The sequence below is a fragment of the Barbatula barbatula genome (assembly GCF_947034865.1).
Source record: "Barbatula barbatula genome assembly, chromosome: 19".
Classification (NCBI taxonomy): Eukaryota; Metazoa; Chordata; class Actinopteri; order Cypriniformes; family Nemacheilidae; genus Barbatula; species Barbatula barbatula.
Genome location: NC_136782.1, coordinates 16,831,347 through 16,847,790, shown reverse-complemented (window position 1 = coordinate 16,847,790; position 16,444 = coordinate 16,831,347). Strand labels below are relative to the sequence as shown.

Sequence of the window (16,444 nt, the reverse complement as noted above, 5' to 3'; positions counted from 1 at the left end):
GTTTCCTCAAAAGTCTCTCACTAAGTCCTGCTGTTTCAAGTCTTATGAAACCCTAACCTAACCCTTGCCTAACCCTTACTATTTTAACTACCTATGATAACTTGCCAAAAACAGTCTGCGTGATGACGTCAGATTCGAAACACCAAGGATTTAGTGAGAGACGTTTCCAAAACGTACGCTTTAGGTTAATGTCTTTCTTTCGTTATGTTAATACTTTTAATATGTTTCATAATTTGTTATATGCATTTCTCGTATGACATTTGTTATATTTTATATTCAACTACAAATTTGTATTATTTTAAATATTCTACTGATAGTCATGCATGCGTTCAATTAATCATCATAATCTTTGTTCTGTTTATTCTTTCAGATTATTGATTTATTCGATCACTTAAGTGTTAACATATATTTAATTTTATTCTTATTATGTTGGATTTTTCACTGTATGATACTGTATTACTGTGCCCCAAAGTAAATAACTTTGTCTATTTGAAGAGTTTTGTTCCAAAGTGAGATAACTCATGTTTTTATTGTGTTTTATTGAGTTAGTTAGCTGTAGTTTTTTAGTTATTACAACAATACAACTGCAGTTTGAAGGATATTGGAATGCACAATAAAAACATGATTTGTATTTTGTTAAAATTGATATATCATTTTGGAAATAAACTCTTCCTTTTCCCCCTTAGGAAAATTAATCGACTGGTTTACTACAATATACTTTTTTTTTAAAGTAAAGCAATAGTAACCACAAATGAACCATTAGTCTCCAGGAACCTTGTACCTTGATATTTGTAAAAAAAGAACCTTATTTATCTTATGTAATATATATAAAAATCATTTTTGATATAGGTTTGAGATGTAATTTATTTTGTGCCAACACCACAGACAGGATACCCAGGGACCTCATAGAGCAAAAATCTGAATCCTAGAAATCTGTTATAATCATATGGTACTTTCATAATCTTGTGAACAAATAATAATGAAAACTTACTGTACAAAAGACAACACGCAGTCAAACAGATGTTTATTAATAGTATTTATTAATCTATTTATTGCATGCACACTTTCATACAGCAGACAGCAAAATAAAACCATAAAAATAATATCTTACAAGAATAAGCAATACTCCCACTATGTACAAATGTAACTTTCAGTTAAAAAAAGCTTCTTATTCCATAAATATTTCTATTTTCTCTTATGGTACATACCTTTGCATGCTTGGCCAATTCAAAATGACAGAAATAGACATATTATATCCTATAAAACTAGACCATTTAAAGCATGATAGGAATATAAATAAATCTTCTGCGAGCAACTAAACAGTAGAAAGACATCAGTCAAATTAAACAACCCCATAAATAAGTGCTGGAGTTCCTGTTTATGCATCCAGGTCTCTGACAGTAGCGTTGCATCATGTTGAAGACATTTATTTTGTACAGGTACGTGTAAAAACTGAGACAAGGATGTGGTCTGTATACTGTCTTATCATTTAAAAAGCCACATAAGCGAAGGCTTTCAAGCTTTATCTAAATCAAAACACATAAGAAAAGAACATAATATTTCTGTATCATTCATTGATCTGTTCAAGTAGCTGAGAGCACGAACATTTTTAAATATTCTCTCCAAGAATGATTATTTCACTTTGTGTGAGGCATTGCACATTTTCCCGTGACATTGATAATGGTAGACGGTTAGCAGGAGGAGTCATTCATAGAGCTTTGGTATGCCTGCAGCATTAGGGACCCCCAATTGGAAAAGAACCCCGTAGCTACACAGTAGTGCAAAAAAGCCATGGCGTCTTTGATTCAACTCTACCGTCCATCCCCTGTTGCAATTCTTTAAGCGGTATGAGTTATATCGTGTAGAAGATAGGCAGGACCTTTTATTGTGTGAGCTAGGGAAGAACAATAAATACAGCTGCGTCTTTAGACCGAAGAAGAGGGAGGTGGTAAAAAGGCCATTGCCTGGCTGATCTCCCAAGGTTCAACTCAAAGGCTGATGCCAGTCACGCTGGAGTCCGGAAGAAAGGCGGTGATGGCCAGATAGCCCTGCGCTCGTCTGATCATCTCTCGAATCTCGCAGTTGAGCTCGGTGAGTCGACCGCATATCTCAGACATGTCTTGCTTGGAACCAACCAGGGCGAAGGTGCCTGTTTGACCCAGAGTCTGGTGCCGGAAATAAATGTTGAGTAGAGTCTGGATCTCGTTTTCTGAGCTGCTGCCGAAGATGTCACTTGGCCACATTTTCCTGAAATATCAAGATACTCAGGTAAGTGCCAAGAAAAGACAATAAATGACAAAATACAGGGTGTAGTGTTTTCAAATTAATATTATTATAATGTATTTTACAACACTGTAAGAATTTTACCTGCATTCGCGTATGTGATGTATAGCTCTGGACAATTCATTGTTTCTCAGGCTCTCTAGAATAGCCTGTACAGCAGCTTCAGAGGAGTTGTAGGTGGACTCAGCATTGGAGTCTTTACACTCGGCTGCTGGCTCACCGGCCACAGATGCTGCTTGCAGGTTACTCTTCAGGTCATTCAGCTCACTGGACATGTTCTGGAGCTGTAAGGTTATTCAAATATGAATACACATGCAGTATGAGATAATCATGAATACCTACCTGAGAGTTTACTAAGAGAAACGGCAAATGGTCAGTATCATGATACAGTGACAGTGCAAGAGGGTAATATCATGGTACATGTGATATATATATATATATATATATATATTGTACATGGTATTAAATAATACCACAATATTCATATACTATGTTATCTGCATGGAATGTAAAAATATACCATGGTATTACCTGTGTACATATCAAGAAATGTAATACTTTTGTACATATTTTGTTAGGGAAAGGTATTATGGTACTTAATTTGTTTAATGTAAAATGTAAAATGAAATGAGGAGAGACTGGTATCCACGTACCTCAGGGACCGAGCTTATGGTGTGAACCTGACCAATCAGCTTACAGTACGACTGGAATAGCAGCAGTAGTTGAAAGTGGAGTTTGTAGAGTCTTTGACAAAGCTCCAGTTGCTGTGAATAAGACAAATAAATACATTTCTCACTGCGATATTTATCATTCTACAAAGCAGATACGGTATATCATACAGCAGTATGTATTTATACAAATCATCAGCAAATATACAGTACAAACATGATAATAAACTATTCTCATGAAAGAAATCCAAAGCCTGTGTTAAAAGAAACACTGAGACGCTTTGTAATATTACGCAATGCTCTGTTAATGTCTACACGAAACAAGAGATATGTTAAAAGTATTTGATCAAACTTACTGCAAGAGATTCCATTTGCTATAAAGCAGGTATTTCAAGACAGAGGTAAGAAAGTGAAAAGAAAAGTTTTGAGTTTAGTGTGACAACATGCAGCCCGGCGGCACATGCAATAAGCATGTCCGAAAGATGGCACCATCTTCAGAGGCATGCATGAGCAAGAAGTAAACAGAGAAGCAGATAAATATGCCAAACTCAAGAGGTCAGAAGTACCTCCTCCTATTTTTACATTTGCAAAGGGTCCTTGCTGGCCGACTGACTATATGTGGAGTCCATTTATTATCCTATTTCTCATTCTTTCTTTTATCTAATTGTTTTGCTTGTTAAGGAAATTGTTATTTGTAAGAGTGATCTTAGGGTAGTGTAGCGGTCTTAAAGAAGTTTCTTTGTTTCTTTAAAGTGATAGTTTACCCACATTCTGTCATCATTGACTCACCCTCTTGTCATTTTAAACCTGTATGACTTTCTTCCTTCTGCAGAACACAAAAGAAGACATTTTGAAGAATGTGGTTAACTGGCCCCCATTGACTTGCATTGGTTTTGTGTCCGCAAAATACAAGTGAATGGGGGCCAGTGCTGTTCGGTTACCAACTTTCTTCAAAATATCTTATTTTGTGTTCTGCAGAAGAAAAGAAGTCATACAGAATTTTCCTTTTACACAAGTTTTTTTATTATTAAGCAGGTAAGCCCACCACATCAAATATAAGAACAGGAGGTTGTGCAGTAATAGCTTCTGAAAAGCTCAAGATTAAGAGCAGATAGAAAAGAGAAGGATGTCACTCACAGAGCTATCGCATAACAATCGAAATGCAGGAAATATAAAAGACAGATTGAAATGGAATCTAAAAGTATTTTTGGTTAAATAAACTACTATTAAAACAATCAACAACAAAAAAATCTCAGGAAACAAAGACAATTAAAAGGGACATACTACATCAGCAGGCGATGCAGACACATCGATACATTAATACATTAATATGAGATACCATGCCAATTCCGTGATATACTGACACAATGAACTATTGATGATTTAAAGGGATAGTTCACTCAAAAATCATTTCTGTCATCATTTAGCCTCAGGTTGTTCCAAACCTGTATTACTTTATTTGTTCTAATGAACAAAGAATATGATGTTTTGAAGAGTCTGGAAAATTAAACAGTTGGGGCACCATTGACCACCATAGTAGTTTGATTACCTGACTATGTAAGTCAATAGTGCCCCAGAACTGTTTGCCAAATATCTTTCTTTGTGTTCAGCAGAACAATAAACTTTGTAAACAACTTGAGGGTGAGTAAATGATGACAGATGTTTCATTTGTGAGTGAACTCTAAGTGTTATTTGAAGCTCCATATATTAAGATTATAATGGATGTTGAAAGGCAGGTGTCGTACCTTGTCCTCTGTATTAGCAGGCTGGTATGTGATCACTCCGTCTCCAGCACATTTGGGGAAGGTTGCCCTGCAGTTGCGTAGCCACTAGAGGTCAAGAACATAACAATAAGATCTTGATGTCGCATCAAATTAACCTTCTATAAATGAATCAAAGAATGTCGGGTGGGGAAAGTTCAGTGCTGTTACACCCCCTTTACAATTTTTTGTTCACCATAACAAGGATCTAATGATTGTAATGATTTTAAATGAGGTATTAGATCAGTAAATAAGTGTTACATCATTGACCTAAAAATAAATTAGACATACCAATATGACTGCCTCCTTTTTATTATTGTAGGTCTCCAGGTATTCCTGCAGCTCTAATACACTAAACTTCATCTTCTCCAAGAGCCCATAGGACACAATCTGAAACATTCAATAAGACAGACATTTTGTAACTACTGCATCTAAATGAGCAATCCATCACATATAAACGGAGACATTCGACAGAATACTGAGGATGAAAAATGTATTGATGTAAGGCTGCGTGAATATCACAAAAACTAAACTCACAGTGTCTGCATCCATAAACAGTGTTGGACATTCAGAGCATGATGTCAGCATCTGGGAAGACCTCACAAACTTGGCACCTATTCCTCGAAGGCCATCGCCAAGGTAACCAGCAGCATCACAGGTCAAGGTGCAGAACCTGGTCTGTATACTCTAGCGGTCAGACACAAAACTGATATTAAAACTGTCAAAGACCTTTGTTTGTTATTTTTAAATTCTTGATTGTGATTAGTTGAGAAGTTATTTTGTAAGTTACCTGAAAGAGGGAGGAGAAGACTTGGAAGGTGTAGACAGCACAGGAACCATCCGAGTCCGCCACCAACTGGTTGAGGTGACTGCGCCAAGCCTCTTCGGCATCATCACACACCGTCGGCTGGAAAGCGGCCAAGATGGCAGAGAAAAAGGGAGATGGCGGAGGGGAGGAACGAGAATCCAGTGACAGCTCTTCACTCTCCTCGTCCGGCTGTGTCACAGGGCCGTGCTCCTCTCCAAACCCACTGCAGAAAGTTAGAGAAAGGTTTGACTTACCACATTTATGTGGGTTTAAACTTAGTTTGTTTTAAATCTATAAATGGATAAGTAAGTACCTGGGTACGCAGTTGATCCCACTGTCCCCCAAGCTGTTTTCTTCCATTTCGGGTGTGTCCACTGTTATGATGTCAGAAGAAGTCAAGTCGGAGGGAAGCTCGTAAATGCAAAGCGAGATGTCATTCTCATTGAGGCTTGACTCATCTTCTTCAGCAGATTCCTCTGGCTAGTTTCGAATGAGAAGTACAGAAAGTTTGGTTAGTATATGGTACTGTATTTACCACCACTTAAATATATTACATATTAGCTGTACTATGGAAACGGTGGCAATGCACCATTTAACAAGACGTAAGCAACAACTGGACCGGAAGCACTTTCATTTTTTAGTTTAACATTTTCGTTCAAGATTTTGATTTTTTGTTTTTTTTAGTTCTATTTTGTTAAAACGCCTGTGTGATGTTTAGATTAGATTAGATTCAACTTTATTGTCATTACACATATACAAGTACAGTGTAACGAAATGTAGTAAATGTAGTTTAAAAACTAAAACAGGAAGTGCTCCTGGACCGGTGTTGTTTACATCTAGCAAAGTGTTCTTTAGAATCTGTTAATGTTATTCTTAAACAATTAGATTATGTGGCTGATTGTCTCGGTATAAGACGAAGACATTAATTTCTTAAGCTAGTGTTTGGCTATTTTGTGTATCGGCTCGTAACTTTACCCTTAGTTTAACATACATTCTTCATTTTCGTGAACATAAGTATATCGTGTACAAATAAGCGATTTTGCGTACACATACTGCGTATACTCTATCGACTACAGATAGTTATATCGACATCCGTAATTTCAGTCAACCACTAAATGAAAATGTACGTACATGGATGTAATCGGTTGTAAATAGGTGTAAATGGGTTGCAAGACAATGCCTAATTTATACTCGATACTAAAATGTGACCAAATTACAATTATTACTGTTAAAATAGACTACAGTACAAAAATTCACAACAAACCCACTGACCTTTCCAGACTAAAACTCTCCATGCTGAGAATCTTGTCTTTTATGTGCTTTTTGCTTGTTTGGTTTACATTTTCACATTTTATTTCAGATTCAAAAATTTTGAGATGCTAAAATTGGGCGACCAAAATCTGGTCTCATACAGCCACAGGCAATGGGCACAATCTCTTTATTTGAATCTATAGCATTTAGCATGTGAGTGATGTTACAGCCCTACAACTCAAAGAGGAGCCCGTACACATTGCCGAGGTGGCTCATCCAAAGCCTCTCTTTGAGATTGTGGAAGGCCTCAAAGACGAAAGTGGAGACGGTTTGCATTTAGAAGCGGGTAGTTTTTAAAGAGCATGCCATTCCATGCAACTTGGCGAATGAATCGAATGTCTTTTTAAAAGCCTAAAATAGCGAAACACTATCAGCCGACTACTACCTATTTCATCAAAGCTAAAAGCAGAGGCAGCCAGATAAAGCAAGCGCAAAGGGGGATTCTTCTTTTTTCAGCCGTGATAATGGAAGAACTCCAGAACAGATGCATGGTATGAGTAGGAATTAGTCTGCCCCAAAAGGTCAGCCATTTTGAAACTCTTATTCACCCGATGGGTCGAACCCTCGGGTAGTGAGATCTCAAAGCTTGGCGTTGGGGTGGAAAGAGGCACTGGGTCAGCTTGAGCGTTGTCTAAGAAGACAGGCGGATAGTCCGTGGGGTTTAATTCCTCAGTGGGAGACAGGCAGACATTCTGAAATGAAACGGTGAGTGTTCAAAACATTATTCAACTTTATGATATCTGGAAAATGTATTTGTTGTGTGAGAATGTATAATTGGGTTGATTTAACCTACAGAAACCAATTTTAAACATCTATTTGATGTAAAATAAGCAAAATGAACCTTACTAGCTGTGATGCTGATAGGGGCTCCTCCTCAGAAGATTCATCAGAATCATCATGGATGACTGGAAACAGGCTGGGTGAACTTCCTGACAGCTGGCTGTCCTCCTCCAATGGTTGAGGCTCAGTCTGATCCAGACTGTCAATAGAACGTCTCCGTGCACCCCAGTTGAAGCTGTCCACCGTTTCACCCTATCAGAGAAGGTGCAGGAGTTTTCAGTATGCAAGTTTATTTTAAAACTGACTCAAAAGAAAGAGCATGCTCCTGAATCACTCAGTATGTGAGCTAGTTAAAACAAGAAATTTCAGTATACAGTATATAAAGGATTAGCACAATAATACTGTATATTAAAGGGGTCATATGACACGGCTTAAACTAATATTATCGTATTAGATGTAATGCAATGTGTACACACGGTTTAAGGTTCAAAAAAGATTTTTTTCCATATACCGTGCATGTTTGTATCTTCTCTTTGCAAGCCTCTCTGAAACACATGAAAAGCTCTGAAAAGCGAGGTGTGCTATGATTGGCCAGTTAACCATTGCGTAGTGATGGGTTGAATACTGCAAGTGTGTGAGGGAAATGTACCTCTCACCACATTTGGAACATCAGGATCCAAACCAATAGTACACCTTACTTGCGTATACATTTGGGACCGTCTTAGTCGAATCAAACCACAAACTGTTGTAGATTTGTGGGGGTGTGGTTACACGAGGCGTTTCAGGCTGGTCTGGGTGAGCATTCGCTTTAAGATGAATGCATCTTTTGTTCCGACACTTCAACTGTCTGATACATGCGTGGGCAACTTAAAACACACCAAAGACACAGAAAAACAGGTATTCGCGCCATATGACCCCTTTAACTAAAAAGTAACACAACTTCTAAAGAATAATTCTTTGGGTACAGTAAATGATCACTGTGCAGCCATGACGGGTCTTGAAATCCCAGTCAAAAATCCTCATTCACATTCCTGCACAGATCCAGTTCCATAGTTTAAATAATGCCTTCCTATCAGCCAGCTTATAAGGGACAGTTCACCCAAAAATAATTCACCACAATTACCCTCATGTCATTTCAACCTTACTACTTTTCTTTATTCCGCATAAAACTAAAGATCATATTTGAAATAATATTGGTAACCAATCAACATTAGCCCTCATTGACTTCCGTTACATAGACACTAATGAGATCTTCTTTTGTGTTCCCCAGAAGGAAAGTCATACAGGCTTGGAATGACTTGTGGGTGACAGAATTTTGCGTGAAAATCCCTTTAAAAACAAAACTTGGACCTTTTTCATCAACCCTACAATACCCTCATCTACAACATTCACAAGTATTTATTTGAACGGCTGAATCTGCCCTCTACAGAGCATTTATGGCATTGCATACTTAGTCAGCAAACCAATGTTAGCCTTCGGGATTATCACTAGAGAGGAACAGCCATGCTAATGTATAAAGTATAGTTCTTTATACATCTATACTGTATTTTTGATACTGCCGTTAAATGTACATTTACTATATTTAACTGCTCACGGTCTCAATCTGCAAGGTCTAAAAAGTGTAACTGTGTTCATTTTCAGTATAATTCTTAAGCAGAAATGTGAACATGCACAGAATACAGTTGCAACACATGCGGTGAACCGTGACAAAACACCACATCTTCATACTCTCCTGCACACAGCACAACACCTGGGCTTACCTGCATCTCCTTGACGGCACAGACATAGACAAGGAGAGGAGAATGTATTACAAAGATTTCAGTTACAGTCGCATAGTGCAAACAGTGCAAACAGGGCAACAGTTTTAGTGCTTTTCTAATGCAATAAGTTGGAGAAAAGCACAGCGCATTTGACATTAGTCATCAGCTTTCCCAAAGTTATACATAACTGCAGTCAAAACAAAGTTCAGTTAATTTGGTAGTCAAAGGTTTGCAACCAAAACTTTTTATTTTGCATACTTAGTAAAATTGTTCCTACCTCTCCATCTTCCAGTTCTACATCCAGGAAGTCAAAGTCTCTGAATACACGGAACTGCTGCTCCGATGTTGTGTCGTCCATGTTTTCCGTGTCTCGTGTGCCGTCCTCAGAGGACACCAGACTGGGCTGGTGATCAATCAGGTCCAGTTCTCCACAGGATGAGAAAATCACCTGCAGGAGTGGTGAAGAGCATTTTAGTGTGATGACTTCACTCCAGACATCATCCCACAGCTAACTTACAATGTAACTTACAGAAGGGTTTTTGGAGAGTCCAACGTCTTGACCACACAACGTTAATACATTCACCAGCTTTTCACGCGTCCTTTTCTAAATGAGGAGAAAAATTCTATATTGTCAATTGAGTTCCTAATGGTTGGCTTATAAAGAAGTCAAAATGTCAGAGTTTGTCTGTCAATATGTGGCTTACCTGTGAGGACTGTGGCCGTTTCCAGCTGACCGGCACCAGCACGTAGTTGTTTTGGTAAGAGCCAGAGGATGTAGAGGAGATACTGCACGTCACGGCGACCCCTCCTCCGTTTTTTACATCTTGCTTCGGGGAACCACGGAGCTCGTCGTAGCGCCGGCCAATCACTGGCGTCTGAAACACACAATGTAATGCACCGTTTAACCCCAGGGATTTTAAGCTCTAACCTTGTAACCCTTTAGGGTCTGTTTATTCTTGCGGCTCTCTTCGGTGTCAAGTCGAATTGCATCTGCTTCAATGTATCACAAACAATTCAGCCCCTGCTGGAAAAGTTGGAAGTTGTTCCTAAATGTGCCCGAGTTGCTTTGTTCTGGTAGTGGCGCTCTGGAAGAGGAAACTCTAATAAACGGAGCCAAGCAAAGCTTGTGGGAATCCGAGGACTTCCCTTGTTGAACTCACCTGCCCTCATGTTCTGTCAGATCTTGTCTGCTGGAATGAAAGCAAGCATGTTTTGAACATTGTTTTATGCTCTCTAAGAAAGTCAAAGATACGTCCCAGATCAAATACGTCCAACAAGGCAAAGAAGTCTGCTTTAAAGTTCTGGAAGGGCTGTCCCAGATGCAAAGCGCCACAGCCACACAGTGACATCATTTCCTGGCATTCATGCGTTACACAAATAGATCCCTGTTTGGTTCCCACACTTTGATGAGACTGGGTGTCTCTCACATGTTTTAAACAGAAAACCTGATTATCAAAATTTCAACAATCATTAGAGATTGCTTTGAAACACAGTATTTTTAAAACAAATTGTAAAGTAAAACTGCAAGAAAAAAATGAGAAACAGAGGAGGATAAAAAAACACATGACTCCACCTTGGAAAGTGCACACAAACCCACAAAGAATGCCAGAATTTGGTGGTTTGATTTTGGGACACTGTGTACCAACCCTCCCCACTCTTGCTCAGTCAGAAAGTTCAGACAATTTTTTATTTGAAATATTTAAAAGCCTGTGACTGAAATTATGTTGTAATTAAAAAAAAAATCTAGATAACCCAGTCTCAGTACAGTGTGAGGGGGCATTTATTACCTCGGAGATGTCGAAGTGGAAATCAAGGGTCTTCCCGGGCAGGGCTTTGGAGGGGGTGTCCCACACACGCCTGACATCCACGTTGGACACGTTGCTCTGCGGCGACGACGGCGAAACCAGACTAGCCGACCGGGAAACCACCAACTTTAATATGTTCAAGGCTTCCTTCCAATGTGCTGTCTAAAGTTGCGAACACAAAACAGACACAAGTTATTTCTCAAAGGATTCATTAAAAAAGTTCATTAGCAAAGCGCTACACACAGTCAATCAATTCTAGCAGGCAGCAGCCGTCTCTTCTTCTTCTAAGACAAACATACGAGTCCACTGAGAGAAGCGGTAGTTCAGAAGAGCGTCTCACTGCTATGAAGGCCTCAGTAATGTGGACAGCGGCCAATAGGACTGACTGTTTATAGACTGCTTCTGGGTGTGCCCCTTGATTTATATCCCTGGCGCAAGGTTGCATGCATTTTTCTCCAGAGGAAGGGTTGAGAGATGGAAAAGTCACGGTGTTACCAATAATGTGGGGAGAGATTTTTAAAGGGAGAAACGTAGTGAAATACTGTTATGTCATGAGGAAATTCATATTGGATGAGATCTGGATTGAATCAATGTGAACGAGGATACTAATTTAAGTGCCCAGAATACAAATTTGGTGAGATGCTATAGAGTGTTCAAATTGAATAAGCATTTCATAGTTTGCTCCAGAAAAAAGCAATTCCAGCGTTATATCCAGACATCAGAAAACGATCAGTCTAAGGGTTTTATATTTTAAAAGAGGTACTTTGTAGGATTTCAAATGAAGATGGCTCTCATAGACCACAAAATGGTTATTATATTTTAATTTTCATGTACCAATTTATGAGGAATAGGGACCGTTATGGATGTGACAATTCATATACCTGCCTATTGAAAACTATGCTTTAAAAATGTTAAAAGGTCCAATGGATCTATTGACAGAATGCAATATAATACAACTATGGAATCTGTTTGATAATGCACAGACATTACTGCAAATTAGTTTTTTTGCACATTACAGGAGTCACACCTGAACAAACTTTTCAATGGTTGTCAGAACCTCCACGTTGAAAGGTTTGGCTGGGATACCACACAAGTCCATGTGACTCAGCAGACTGTAGATAATCTGCAGAAGAGTCTGTTGCATGCTGGGCAGTCCTTTCTCAAGCAACTGTTGACAACACAAAAACACAAGTGTATATTTCTTCCCCGTGCAATTAACACATAATTCCCATTTAATTTGGATTTCTATAATAAGCAATCCATAATTCTGCCCACCTCGGCAATGCAGGTTACCATGTTGAGTGTGCTGTCACTAAAAGCCTCGTGCAGGTATCGGCAGACCACGTTCACCCAGGAGAAGCAATCTCGGGTGTACGAGTGTGTTTTGTACAGTGTCATCACATGGGCGAGGTTGGACAGCTTGGAGTTCTTTTCGTCGAGGCAAACCTGCCATACAAAATAAAAGATATGAGAATGATGTTTTCTGATTGTTATATGGTGCTATATATGTTATATAGTTATGATGGAAGTGAAGAATAACATAGACAGACCTGGGATATTCTCTCGGCTACATCCTTACAAAATTGGGTGGGCGAGTCGAAATGGAGCACCAGGTGAGGGATGAGGCAGAGCACATTCAATGGAAAACCTGAAGCACAACAGAAAATATTTACTTTTGACATCATTTAACAACTTGATATTCAGATACAGTAACGCTTTTTTGATATTGTCCTTCACACAACACGATACTTGTTTCACACAATAAATACACAGGGAGATTGTGCACATAGTGCAATAATTGAATAACACTTGGTGACGGAAAAACGATACGCTTATATGGTAAAAGAATACAAAATTCCCAACCTTTGACTTGTGAGGTGTCCACAACCGGTAGACGTGACACGGGTGTAAGCCGGCTAAAAATCTCCAAAGTGAGTTCTGTGGTGTTGGCAGAAGTAAAGCCTTTCAAAAGTAGCTGTTGTAGCCCAGAGAACTCTTTCCATTGAAGCTGGACCTGAATCTTCTCCAGCTTCTCTCTGTATTCCTGCTTATCCAAAGAAATGTGACCTAGCAGCTTCCCTAACAACCGAAGGGACATCTGGTACTCAAACTCAAAGTCTGACTCCATAAGCGACACCGTCGCCCAAAATATGGTAGCCAGAAGGTTGCGAGGGTGGTTGGCGTTGGTTGGGTCAGTAGAGACCACGTTGTCCCAGGAGGAGGTGGAGGACTGAGATCGGAGCTTGCAGGAGTTGCCCTGATGGTGGCGAGTGCAGGCGTGGATGCGGTCCAGGGTGGCACTCCGAGGAACCTCAGAGGACCGCTCAACCTCGCCAAAGCGTTTGGGGACAGAGTAACTACGCTGGTGACGGATTCGCTCAGAGGCAGTGCTGGATCCGGGGATCAGGTCCAGTTGACTGGTGCTCTTACGGTTTGGAGTGTGCTTGCCTGTGGATGGAGGATCTGGAGAAGCAGACCTGTAGGAACATAGAGTGAACCCAAACTGGGAATACTTAAGATGTTCTTTAGAGGTTCTTAAAAAATAATAAAAAAATGTATGGGAAGTACCTACCTTAGTATGAGAAAGAAGTCATTGTTCTTCAAGCATTCGGCCAGGTTATCCACCACAGACTCAAGAGTGAGGAGAAGCTCCATAACGTAACCCTGCGAAAATCGATTTCACTAGATTTAATACATTGTTCAGAAACTGACAAATAATTTCACCACATCAGCACCAAATCTTACCTGCACCTCCTCCCCGTGCTCCCCGACCACCTCCACCAATCGTGAAAGCAGGTCAGAGACGGCTAGCGCTGAGAGGGGTTGCCGGAGAGCTCTGAACCCCTGGAAGGAACGTCCAGCGTAATGTCTGGAGGAGCTGCATAAAGCCAACTGCAACGCCACTTCACTCCACTGCTGCTCGAGGTGAATGTCTATACATACACAAAACGCTTTATAAAGACATAATTTACAAATAACTCATTGATGTATTTATACTGAATTGGAGATGTGAGCAAGAGACTGTAAGTAAACGTTGGGCTAGTTATACCTGATTTAGCCTCTTTGAAGACAGACACTACATGTCTGAGGAAGTTAGTGAGATGCTCAGTACTCTTTGAGTGTGGATTCTTAGGAGTGATGTCTTCGTGGTTCCACAAAGGTCCAAAAGGCCTGGACAAACCACCCAAATGCATGTGATCATTGTATAATACATGCGGATTAAACCCACAACGTCACTAACAATTGAAGCAACTTCCACCAGCAATACCACACATTCATTCTTAAGGGATAGTTCACCCAAAAATAAAAATCCAATCATTGTTTATTCACCCTCATGTCATTCCAAACCTATATGAGTGTATTTTGCAAAACATAAAAGATCATTTGTGACCATAGAAAACAAAACCAGTCAAAAGGGTAATTTTTCAAATTGAGGTTTAATATAAGCTTTCCGTTGGTTTACGGTTTGTTAGGATTGGACAATACTTGGTTGAGATACAACTATTTGAAAATTGAGAATCTGAGGCTGCAAAAAAAATCAAAATAATGAGAAAAAAGCCTTTAAAGTTGTCCATCAGAGCCGCTGTAGCAGGCCGTTGCTAAGAAGAAACAGGTTTGTTTCAACACTCATGATTGGTTTACCGCTGACAATGTCTCGTTGGCTCTTGCAACAAATATACCCCTGACTTGATGACTGGTTTTGTGGTCCAGGATCAAATTTGGGGAATGTTTGTAACCAAACATTGTCCCCCATTGACTTCCACGAAATGTATTTTTTGTTCCATAGATTTTCATTTTTTGGATTCACTTTCCCTTTATCTGCATGTGACCAATTTTTAAACCTTGTTGCAGTGACTTAAATCCACCACTAGATGGCCACAAAGAGTCATGTCCCTGTAAGCCAGTCACAATATCGAACAAAAGTGCTCCTATATGTATATTCTGTGGTGAAATTGTAGAGCGCCACCATGGTATCGATCAGATCGGCTTAATTTTGGCCAGGCTTTCTAAATCAAAATAAATTGTTTGTGAAACATTCAAATCCATCAATATGAGGGAAACTTGATAGGTCTAAATTAAGAGACAGTCAAAATGAATACCATATTATATTGTTATAACCCATTATATTAATATCAAAGTTAAAATAAAGGAAAAAAAATTTGTTCTGCATACTAAAAGCTTGTTCACGCTGACTCCACTTTCCATGCACATTCAAATTCTATTCAAATCAAGTAAACAACACGTATCGCCTTCATTTGAACACTGATGCTAACGTTAAATAAACGAAAGCTTGTGCAAGTCACTGTTACTATAGCAATCAAAGTACATGTTTGCTGTAGAATTATCATATATGAAAATAACTTGACCCGAAACAATACAAAGATGCACTTTGATCAAGTGTAAATAACACTGCTTAGCATCACTTGTGCATAAATAGTTATTCGGTTTGGCGACGCTTTTATCCAAAATGACATACTGTACAAATGAGGGAGCAGATGTTCTTAAAGATTGCATTGAAAGGTTTGTCTGAAGTGTGAACATTAGGAACCAGCACCAGCACCAGACTACCCTCTTAAACACCACGGTGAGAAACCCTCTAGTTTAGACTGATGAAAACACAACATACGAGTCGGTAACATCTTGAGTGATGGCAGATGTAAGACGTGTCATTTCCTGAATCAGTTCCTGAACAGCTCTGAAAACGTTCACATGAAATAACCTTGTGTTTCAGTTACAGTATAGCTTACTCGAAGTCAAAACTCACAAATCAACCCTGGGAAAAAAGCACAGCCCCACATACGGACTATTTGGCACGGATTATAACGATTCAGTTGTTAAATACTATTTGTCTTTTAATGCTTTTAAATGTAATAAACAGTAACAATAAGTCATGTCATATAATAAATAATGCGTGTGACAGTTTTGGTACCTGGTATTGAGGAACTCGATGAGTTTACTGCTTTTATCTTCATCTTCAGTGCTGCTCTCCAGAGGTTCCACTTCATCCTGGGCCAGGTGAGGCAGGTTGGAGTTGCTGCCCCCCAGACTCAAGCTAGAGGAGGTGGAGGAGGAGCTCAGGCCAGAATCCGGAACCGGAGACGTCTGGTCGTTCCGCAGGAAATCCACACCACCTGAACACAACATATGCAAGGTGAGTAAAGGTCGCTGTGTGGTTACTGGGGTGTTTCAGGTGGTTGCTAGGTTTATTCGTTTGAGGTCAAAAGAGTAAAATCCCAATATTGTAGTCTTATTATGTCACTGGTACTTC

At 39.4% G+C, this 16,444-nt stretch overlaps 1 protein-coding gene across 4 annotated transcripts in view; it reads right to left on the bottom strand.

The window, feature by feature from the left end:
• Positions 1-1,007: 1,007 nt before the first annotated feature.
• The window catches only part of frya (furry homolog a), a 48,104-nt gene continuing 32,667 nt past the window's right edge, over positions 1,008-16,444 (bottom strand). Inside the window, exons 40-62 of one of the 4 annotated variants that reach the window (XM_079481199.1) lie at positions 16,106-16,307; positions 14,225-14,346; positions 13,921-14,108; positions 13,748-13,839; positions 13,039-13,652; positions 12,726-12,823; positions 12,451-12,621; positions 12,203-12,343; positions 11,158-11,337; positions 10,075-10,245; positions 9,900-9,974; positions 9,648-9,818; positions 7,677-7,862; positions 7,379-7,522; positions 5,833-5,999; positions 5,502-5,742; positions 5,249-5,398; positions 5,003-5,101; positions 4,697-4,780; positions 3,308-3,325; positions 2,937-3,047; positions 2,368-2,567; positions 1,014-2,247 (exon numbers count right to left, since the gene is read on the bottom strand). In XM_079481199.1, coding sequence (XP_079337325.1) covers positions 1,989-2,247; positions 2,368-2,567; positions 2,937-3,047; positions 3,308-3,325; positions 4,697-4,780; positions 5,003-5,101; positions 5,249-5,398; positions 5,502-5,742; positions 5,833-5,999; positions 7,379-7,522; positions 7,677-7,862; positions 9,648-9,818; positions 9,900-9,974; positions 10,075-10,245; positions 11,158-11,337; positions 12,203-12,343; positions 12,451-12,621; positions 12,726-12,823; positions 13,039-13,652; positions 13,748-13,839; positions 13,921-14,108; positions 14,225-14,346; positions 16,106-16,307 — 3,884 coding nt within the window. In that variant the 3' untranslated portion in view covers positions 1,014-1,988. Of the gene's footprint in view, positions 2,248-2,367; positions 2,568-2,936; positions 3,048-3,307; positions 3,326-4,696; positions 4,781-5,002; positions 5,102-5,248; positions 5,399-5,501; positions 5,743-5,832; positions 6,000-6,791; positions 7,523-7,676; positions 7,863-9,647; positions 9,819-9,899; positions 9,975-10,074; positions 10,246-11,157; positions 11,338-12,202; positions 12,344-12,450; positions 12,622-12,725; positions 12,824-13,038; positions 13,653-13,747; positions 13,840-13,920; positions 14,109-14,224; positions 14,347-16,105; positions 16,308-16,444 lie in introns of all 4 variants that reach the window. The other 3 variants (XM_079481200.1, XR_013787998.1, XM_079481201.1) reach the window with 3 other exon arrangements.